This window comes from Cucurbita maxima, unplaced genomic scaffold (assembly GCF_002738345.1).
Source record: "Cucurbita maxima cultivar Rimu unplaced genomic scaffold, Cmax_1.0 Cma_Scf00025, whole genome shotgun sequence".
Taxonomy (NCBI): domain Eukaryota; kingdom Viridiplantae; phylum Streptophyta; class Magnoliopsida; order Cucurbitales; family Cucurbitaceae; genus Cucurbita; species Cucurbita maxima.
Genome location: NW_019272041.1, coordinates 2,077,524 through 2,087,266, shown reverse-complemented (window position 1 = coordinate 2,087,266; position 9,743 = coordinate 2,077,524). Strand labels below are relative to the sequence as shown.

The window sequence follows — 9,743 nt, the reverse complement described above, 5'->3', positions numbered from 1 at the left end:
TTTTTTTTTTTTTTTTTTTTTTTTTTTTTTTTTTTTTTTTTTTTTTTTTTTTTTTTGGCGTTTATCCAATCAAAGGTGGTGATAGTTGGCGATGTGATAGAATGGCCAACATTTTAAGCAAATAAAGTAAGATAACAAAAAACAAAAACAAAAGATGAAACATTTTGAATCTTTTGCAAAGACTTGTGGTGCCAAAAGCTAAAACCTCAAATTACGTATCCAATAAATCTACTACGACGCGAAAGCGAAGAGAATAAATTAATTAGTGAAAGATACACACGCAATATCTTTTTGAAAAGAAACCATTACAGATTTGTCTTTTTCTTTTTCTATTTCCTTTTTCCTTTTCTCTATTAAGACTGGAAACTCCAAATTTATATATATATACCTCAAGGAACACAAACCTAATCAACGAAGACTAGAGGGCGTTGTTACCAAGAGACAGCAAATTCAAATAGTGGACTAACTCCAAGACAGTGGTGGCGGTAGTTAACATAACCCAACACTCATATAATTGGGGACTGATGACCTATTTTCAAAGCAAGAAAAGGTTCCTTTCTCATTCTAAAAATTCTGGTTTCATACCATCCCACCATTCAAACCATAGATATATTCTCTTTTCATCTTTAGGGGGAAAAAAAGGTTGGAAATGATTGGGAGTGGGGGATAGTTTTGTCCCACGCAACCAATCATCCATCCCCAAAACAGAATAAAATAATATGACCAATTCATTCACTCAGATAATGTCCTTTACCTGGGATTGATTGGGAGCAGCGCTTTGCCTTTTGCCCCCACAAGAATATGAGACCCCAATTGTCTCTCTGCATCCATTGACAATGGTTAATATTCTTCACATTCTTATACCAATTCAAATGGATTAAGGAAAGACAAAAGCAATTCCCCTCAGAAAGAAAACCTACTGTTGTTTTGTGTCTACATTCTATGTGTTGCCTACAAGTGACAACAAAGAAGAAACTTCTTTGCATTTTATTCGAGTAGTCCAAGGTACATGTACCCGTTGCTACAGAAAAGAATAAAGAACGTGAAAATGGAAGCAGCGAAGAACACTATGAATCATCTTTTTTTTTTTTTTTCTTGAAATGAAGTACGTGGGAATCCCCACTTACCTCACAAAAATGGAGATGAGGATAAGGAAAAAAATTTAACTGGACGTCAAATTTGACTAAACCATCTACCTGCTTAAAGCAGAGCAGCTGCTGCAGCAAAGGTTGTTCCCAGGACGGCGGATAAATGGCTCTGTACCGACTTGGGTTACCTTCAAGAATCATCATCACCACCACCCGTGTGTGCAAATGGCCTCGATTTTTTAAGGCCTGCACAAAGAATGTTAAAATGTTGCTTCCTAGACGTTAAATTTTGTATCACTGCTCCCAGAAGATTAATCATCAAATTCATCTATGGCTTCTTCCTTCGTGTGTTGTTAGAACCCCCCATTAGTGAAGAATAAGATTAGCTATGTCAAGGCTCTATCATATGCTGCTGTACAGAAATAGAGGCAAGGCCCAGCGCAGCCCAGCTTCAGGCCCATTGTGATGCATTAAACTATTGGTTCATCCGGCCCCAAGAATGTTGGGCCTCTGATTTTGAGACGCTTTGACCCAATCTCCATAGAGGGAGGTAGCCGTTTGGGCTTTTTCATCATCTCATGCTGAAACCTTTCCCTCCTGTGATTGTCAAGTTCATAGTCGCGCTGTCTATTTACTAGTTTCTCGTCGATGAATCTCTTGTACTTCGCAGAGATGGGAATGGTCCCTTTGCTAGATTTACCGATCGCATCACTTGCAGAGTCTTTATGCGTAGTAGAAGGGTAGAATTTACAACGTGATTTGTCAGTTCCACGACAATCCCATGGCGTTAGTTGCTCAGAATTCCCATTTGTTTGGAGTCTCTTCAATCGTTTGCGGCCATCCTGCAATAATGATGAACATATCCCAAATTTAAGAGCTGGAACTTTTAGTGCAACTATGGCGACAGGAAAGCAAGTTAATCAAGTAGACTTGGCAATAATAGTAAGAGATATTTCATTATTTTCAAGTATTTTCTAAAGATTGCATGATGTTCAATAATTAACGCCTTTTTGTACCAAAAAGCTAAAAATATTCAAAGCATATAAAAAAATTTAAGACCCCAAAGAAAAAAGACAAAAAGTACATTTCCAGTTAGCACAAGTTTAGAGAAATCGTCATAAATTAATTTTCAGGAAATACACGCAAACAAACCCTAATTTCTCACCTTTAAGCTCGAATTTCAGGACAAATCAATTATGAGAGTACAAAACGGCTAACAGTACCTGGCCAGCAAAATGCTTTAAAGATGTGGCATCGCTCCCTGTCTTTTTATTTAGCTTCAGAGGGCGACGCTTAACCCTAAAAATTTCTGCATCAGAATCATCACTTTCTTGTTCTAATATTGTGGTGATCTCCAATGCACGTATATTGCCCGGAGATGTACTCGAGCAATTGTTAGGCGATGTTTCAAGTGCACAGACAGAAATTTCGGAGGACTGCTCAAAACTTGAATTTCTTTGTACCTGTTAGAGAAAATTATATCAACCATTATTCTTTAATACTTGTTAACATGGCTATTCTAAACAAGAACTCACTGTGATGTAAACTATGATTTCGAAAAATGGATAAGTTGAGCTCGAAATCAGATCTTACATGGCTAGTTGTGGACAATGATTCATTGTAGTCTACAACTGAACAAAGAGTTGATGCTTCACAAGAGAGAGAAGGATCTGATGGTTCAGGTCTATGGTTTTCGGTGATACAACTTTGAGTAGGTTGGCTACAGGAAACACCCTCATTTTCTCCCAAGCGACAAAGAGAAGCAGCAGCAGTAGTAAATTCAGAATTCAACTGCACTTCTATCTTGCAATAAGGAGTGTATCCATCCACATCAGCTCGTTTAAATGAATTTAACATAGGATAAGAATATAATTCTTCACCATTATAAGTTTGTCCATGAATCTCATCCAATGTTCCACATTCCTGCTCAAATTTTTGAGCTGCAGATTCCATTTCTAAAATATCCTCACACAAGAAGAGTGTACGGTTGCTACCACATGAGAAGTTCAGAGATTTGATATCTGGTTCGGAAATCAAGTAATGAGTAACAACCAAAAGCATAAATCATAAAACGTGTTCTATAACATCACATGGAAAATGAATTAACTAGTAATTTAAACTACAATTCTCTCGAAAGAAAATACTTTCTGCAATTAACTCGTGATTCAACAGATGAACACAGCCAAAGGCAAGGAAGAGAACACATTTGTGAAGCATCCTTGATAATACCAGCGATTTCTAAATTCAACATGATATTGGCCCAAAAATAAATTAAATTAAATTAGCAAGTGAGATGAGCATACCATGACGAAGACACGCTGGATGTCCATAACAACTGCAGTTAATATATGATATATAGCAGTCACGTTTGCATAAGCTGCAAAGGATGGTTCCATGGCAATTTGGTGAAATGCCAGTGCACGTTCTCGATTTCATCAAAGCCCATCGAGCACGATGCTGGAAGCGAATCATACGTACAAAAGAAGTCTTAACAGAATAATGAGAGTCTAACTCTACACACGCATAATGTTGCTCTTCAAATTCTGAATTTGTGTAGAGAAGCATTGCCTCTTTACATAGAAGCTCTTCATGAGGAATTAGAGGCATCCTGTTTAGAAGAGCATACCGCTGGCTGGCAACAGCTCCCAAAGGGAACCAATCACCCATTGCAAAGTTTACTGCTTCACCACAATTGAAGCCTGTGCGTTTTAAGGGAGGGGGGAAATTAAAAGGACAACAAATATTCAGCAATCATAATAAATGAAAATGACTCAAAAAAAAAAAACATAGTCTAGAATTACCTACCATGACTAAATCCAGCATGATATGCTCTGGGGAAGGTAATTACATACTCCCCAGGTTGCTGGACAGCTCTGTATACAGGCACCTCATGATCCAACAAAATACTTGGTGGAAACAACGTTGTTTTCCCCAGAAGAACATCAAATGCTCCATCCTCTCCACCAGTGGATAAGATATCGCTAGTGTATACATGCTCCCTGACCACATTTTCAAACTGCAAAGCTGCTTGACCAGGAATGCCATACCAAGTTTTAGATGCCCCACAATGATGATAATTAATACTGCAAGAAGTAAATATTTAACTTGGTGAAGGACTAGCATGAGATAGAAGGTGTCACTTCATAAGCTCAAAACTATCAACATAAACCGAAAGGGTGCCAAATAAAAACTGACAAAAACCTTATAATATAGACCAAAAATGTCTATCTTTTCCTAAAATGATAAAATAAATACACCTACCTGTATAGATAATGATCTTCCACATGCCAAGCAAACATACTGAACAGCATTCCAATATAGAGCATGGGGTCCGTGACTCCCTGTTATAGGTACCAAAAAATATTCATTAAAGCATGAAGTGCTGGCATCTGATGATGCGTGATACATAAAGCAACCACCCTACCGGAATTGGAGTTTCGAGAAGGCGCAATATGGACTTGGGTAGCCGTGAAAGATTCTGGAACATAATGCAATACACAAGAATAAGCTGACGTTTTAGAAGACAAACAAATCAACATCTTTAAATGTCACTTCTATGTTCTAAGACGTGAAATTCTTGGTTGACTATTATTACTTTCTTATAAAAAGAATATTGCTGAAGTTTATAGTAAAATGCAGAAGCATGCAATTCCTTTTCCAAATATGGTCTACAAAAATATGGGTACTCAAAAGCTAACGAGCATAACAAACATATAATTACAATGTACGCATTTTTCATTCTTAATCTGTTAAGCTCTCCTTTTCCATTTAGCTCACATAAAGAAAGAGAAAAACCTTTAAATTCCATTTACTTGTCCCAAGCTCATCAGTTGGAGAAGATGAAAAGGCACTACCATCAACATCGCAAGCATATTCAACACTTTCTGTCTTCCCACTAGCAATTTCACGCCAAAATTCCTTTTCCAAATATGAGGCAGGTAGACATCCAGAACTACTATATCTACGAGCATATATCTTGTTCGCAATTTTTTCAAAATCGCGAAATGTATAGTTCCTAAAATGACAGGTTACAAATTCAGTACCAGAGATATAATCCTAATTTCATTTGTACACAAAAAATGCTCACCTGCCACTCATGTAGAAGGTAACCTGATCATCAGTATTCCATTCAGCAAAGCGAAAAGGTTGTACTCTCGTTGTAAACCTGAACCCTGGTTTCTCCTTCATTAATACAGCCCCGGCAGGAACAGAAGCAGCAAGTGGCGAGACAATCTTGCATATGCCTGAGAGTTACAGTATAGTTAACAAAAAAAAGTATCAGTTGCATTCCCACCAGCACAACGAACAGCAGAACACCAAAAGATGATATTATGCTAGGAAGGAATGACAAAAAGAAAATGGTTTCTAGAATATGCAAGCAGTTGAAACCAAAATTCGTTAATCCATTTGTCATTGGTTTGGGATTGGCATCAAGTCTAGCTCTATGGTTAGAATTCTTCGAATTAATATAATTGCATCATATCAAAAAAGAACTAAATACTTACCGATAATTATCTCTTAAATTGCTTGATGTTTATTGGAAATGATAACAAAAGAATGTGTACATGTTATATGATACATATTTATTTACTTCCAAATTTATTGTTGGTAACAGAAATTCTCAGCAGAAACCATGAGTTAAGCAGTGAAAACCAACTTGGTGTAATACAAATGCGCCGTTGCTAGAAAACCAACTTCCACAAAGAAAAGTTCAACCATAGACATGACTTAAAATTCAACTCACCAATAAAAAAAAAAAAAAAAAAAAAAATTATATACTAATATGTAAGGATGGAGATTAAATTGTGTGTAAACTAGCCTAAATATTTGCATAACCAACAAAGTCAACGAACTTTGCAGCATCCGCAGAAGACTTGGCAAATCATCAAGCAATAAAACCAAAGATGCCAACAAAAAGAATCCCATGTGAAACACTACAATGGTGAGGGTGTCACCCAGAGGTTCTTTTTACCTTCTTATACTTTCCTTTCTAAAGAACAAGAACAGAGTTGCTTAAATGCCCATAAACAATCGCACTAACAAAGCCCCTCATGAATGAACTTTTTTCTTCCATTTTCTTTTCATACCATGGGCCTTTCAATAAGCTTAAATGTCAAATTGCAATTTGAAAAGCATTGTCTGACATAATGAGATGAGATAGTGCCGGCATAAATAAACCTCATGACATTTCAATGAATACTTTTGTCCATTCCAAACGACAAAAACCTGCTTAGCTCTTACAATATCCAACTGCGTACTGACCATATTAAGTTATTCACACCATCAATTCTAAGAAGACAGAATGTCCCTTTTTTTTATCTTCTGTCGTTGCATGAAAAAATCTTTTGGTTGTGTATCATCAATTACATACAAATCTCAACCAGCTATATTCAATAGTGTGCGAATTACGATCTAATTTTAAAATAGTACTTTTTTTTCCCAAACCAAGTAGTGCGTTCCATTTTTCCATTAAAAATAGTATAAGAGACATCATTTCATCACACAAAACCAGAAGACAATATATTTTTCCATGAAAATATGTGCATGCACGATAAAGTGAGACTTAAAGATAAAATCAACTTATAAACCAAAATCAAATACGATAACAGGTAAGGCATTTACAATCCAGGGGGTGGAAGCAAGTATCTCACCGTATTTTGAGGCTTCTGGAGCTATCTTTTGCAAATAGATCAAAGGATCCTCAAACTCCTTCTTTGACGGAGAATATACAGGGCATTCTGGAATCTTCTCGGTCCACTCTAAATCATCGTATTCAAACTTATCTACTCTCCTTTTCGAAAAGACATCCCTCTCATTTGACATGCCACTTGAACGAGAAAAAGTTTCTGAATTGCCACCAAGTAATCTCACACCACATGGAGGTGAAGCCCTTAAAGCATCACCTCCACTTCTATTCATCATTTTCTTGACAGCTGCAGTTTTGTTGGTAGCTTCACAATTCATTAGCTGAAGCCTCTTGCGCTACAGAACATCTAACCCATTTCTGTCCTCTCCCGATATGCAAATTCTTCCCTCCACCTGTCAAAAGCCAACGTATCACGTTCAGTTATCATCAAATAGGAAAATGCAAGTTTAATGAACGAGTAACAGTAACGTACAGGCTCTTCTCTATCTATCAAAACCTTGAAATTGAATGAAATTTGTATTAATTTAAGAAAGTAGCCAGGTAAAAATTTAAAATAGTATCAGCTAAGCAATTTCAAAGCAAAGGAACTCCTGTAAAATAAAATTCTCCAAGCATCAAATTACCACATGAAAATGACCGCAATGCATCTGATCACATTCCAATGCATGCAAACTAGATTGCTACAAATAGGAATACGGATCATAAACCCCAGGCGATCAACCTACTCTACTCCTATGTGGTTTATCTTTGACATAGGGATATCAGGTAGCCACCGGGTAATAACGAGTTAATGATACTATGAAAGTCAAAGAACCGTATCTAGGTCGCGGTAACACTATTCATATCCCTCAACAGAATTTCATCGCCGAGCCGTATATATCAATAATCTTAAAGAAGAATATAGCATGGTCCTAAAATCGAATAAGCCGGAAATTTCCAATATCCGCCATAATTACACAAATAACTAGTCGCCGTATCTATTGGCTGAGAAATTTAAACTGATACAACCAATAAAAGTCTCTTGAAATTACCAAGTCCAATCATACACATCAACGAACGTGTAACAATAACCAAGGATTTTAGGATAAATAGCGACGATGACGAAAATGGAGATTTAGACCAATCACTATATAGGGAAGAAAAGATTAAAGCTAAAATAACTTAAATAAGTCAACGGAAACGGAAACGGTATTACAGCAAACTTCTTGGCACAAATCCAACGACGAATTCTCCAATCATACAAATTCGACGACTAGAAATCAACTCTTTGACCTCGTAAAAAACAGAGAGGACAGAGGAAAACAAATAACAAAAATATATTTAGAAAACTACATAAATGATACAAAACGAGAACAATGTACTAGATCTGAAAAGTAAAACAGAAAGAGATAAATTCGTCAAAGTTCAAACCGAAAATAAAATAATTTAATATTCCATAAAATAAAATAAAAATAAAAATAAAAAAAACTACAAGAACAATAAATCAAACAAACAAAAAAATCAAAATGCGTACTATCTCATCCCGGAGCTGCGTCTTCTACCTTCACGCCTCCGTCTTCGCTCACTTCACCGAAACAGCACCAACCGCAGAACAAAAAAAAAAAAAACAATACAATAACAAACACAAACCGGAAATCCAGAAACCGAAACCCTAGATCACAATCCAGGCAGGAGCAGTCAAGTGCAAGGGCGAAAGGAGGAGGAGGCGGACCACATTCTCGAAAGAGGCGAAGAACCAGAAGAAGGAGAGTCAGATTCAGAGATCCAGAGGCTCTGGAGTGGAATCGAAAGAAAGCGACAAGAACACGCAAGCGGCAATAAAGTGAGAATCTCTAAGGCGGAAGACGGCGGTAGTTGGAGGACGTCGAGGACTTTTCCGGCAAGAGGAAAAGGAGATTCACCGGCGAAAGAGAGAGAAACTGGAGGGAGAGAACAGTAGAAAATGAAAAGAGAGGAGAAAAGGGAGCGAAAGGCGTAGAAAACAGAAAAAAGTTGCTAGAACAGGATAATTTATACTTTTATACCTCAAGAATATTAAAACGCTTTAATGAGTAAATGTAAAACTAACCCACCCAATCAGTTTTTTTTTTTTTTTTTTTTCTTATTATTATTATTATTATTAAAATATATATTCGAGGATAGCAGTTGTTGTTAGGTGGTTCAACCAAACGCCCGAAAAGCCGAAACGCGTTTTTCTCCGTCCGAGTTTCTGTTACCTACCGTTGATGTTTTTACCTTTTTACCCCTCCAGGACTGTTTTATGAAATTAATTTGAGTTGAAAACTAATTTGAATTTATAGTTAATTTCAAAAAATAATATATATATATATATATATATTTTTTTTTTTTTTTTTTATGTCATAATTTTCTATTATTATTTATTCGCCAATGAAAATAAAATTTAAAATTTGTAAAAGTTTTTTTTTTTCACAAATCTTTTTTGTTGTAGTTTACTAAAAAAAAAAATTTAACTATCACATTTCTTTATAAGATTTTGATAAAGTTACCCGTTTCTATCCTTTGTGTTTTGAGTTTTATTTTCAATTAGTCCATAAATAACAAAATATTACATTTTTATTCTAAATTTCAAATTTAATTGAAGCACTAAAATGCACGAGGAATACATAAATAAATTGATACCATATCCAAATTAGAGATAATACGATAATGTGATAATTAAGAAAAAATTAAAAGTCACACGTGAATATATTATGGTACTTTAATATTATCAAAATATAGTTGTGACATTATAACATTTTTATTATAATTTATGAAGTTTATGACATTAAAAAGAAAACTTCCTAAAAGATCGAGGACCACCTTAGATATATGGTTCGGATTATAAAATAAAATAATATTAATCAAATCATAAAAAAAAATTAAAAATAAAATAATATCTTAAATATTTTTTTAAAAAATGATAGAATAAAATTATGTTTATTTGAGAAAGAAAACATTAGAATTTTATTTTAAAAAAATTATTTCAAATGAATTGAAATATATAATAA

At 35.3% G+C, this 9,743-nt stretch overlaps 1 protein-coding gene across 3 annotated transcripts; it reads right to left on the bottom strand.

The window, feature by feature from the left end:
- Positions 1 to 437: 437 nt before the first annotated feature.
- On the bottom strand, positions 438 to 8,763 carry LOC111498338 (lysine-specific demethylase JMJ706-like). 3 transcript variants are annotated; one of them, XR_002720764.1, is made up of 12 exons: positions 8,249 to 8,763; positions 6,740 to 7,127; positions 5,176 to 5,332; positions 4,884 to 5,103; positions 4,513 to 4,566; positions 4,350 to 4,429; positions 3,894 to 4,171; positions 3,392 to 3,787; positions 2,682 to 3,109; positions 2,312 to 2,551; positions 1,197 to 1,930; positions 438 to 821 (listed from the first exon to the last, which is right to left on the bottom strand). XR_002720764.1 is itself a non-coding variant. In XM_023149524.1 (11 exons), the coding sequence occupies exons 2-11, from the start codon at positions 7,050 to 7,052 to the stop codon at positions 1,559 to 1,561; spliced, it is 2,538 nt and encodes an 845-aa protein (XP_023005292.1). In that variant the 5' UTR covers positions 7,053 to 7,127; positions 8,249 to 8,763; the 3' UTR covers positions 838 to 1,558. The 3 variants fall into 3 exon arrangements, 1 of the variants encoding a protein (XP_023005292.1); XR_002720763.1 differs by lacking the exon at positions 438 to 821 and adding an exon at positions 838 to 1,021; XM_023149524.1 differs by lacking the exon at positions 438 to 821 and having other exon boundaries at positions 838 to 1,930.
- Between the last annotated feature and the right edge of the window lie 980 nt (positions 8,764 to 9,743).

What these genes read in the sequence shown, in the direction of transcription:
- LOC111498338 (XM_023149524.1), bottom strand. Translation starts at nt 7,052, where the DNA reads ATGAATTGTGAAGCTACCAACAAAACTGCAGCTGTCAAGAAAATGATG. An exon ending in GAAGATCATTATCTATACAG is followed by an intron (nt 4,172 to 4,349) that starts GTAGGTGTATTT and finishes TACTTCTTGCAG; the next exon opens with TATTAATTATCATCATTGTG. An exon ending in TAAAGCATTTTGCTGGCCAG is followed by an intron (nt 1,931 to 2,311) that starts GTACTGTTAGCC and finishes TCATTATTGCAG; the next exon opens with GATGGCCGCAAACGATTGAA.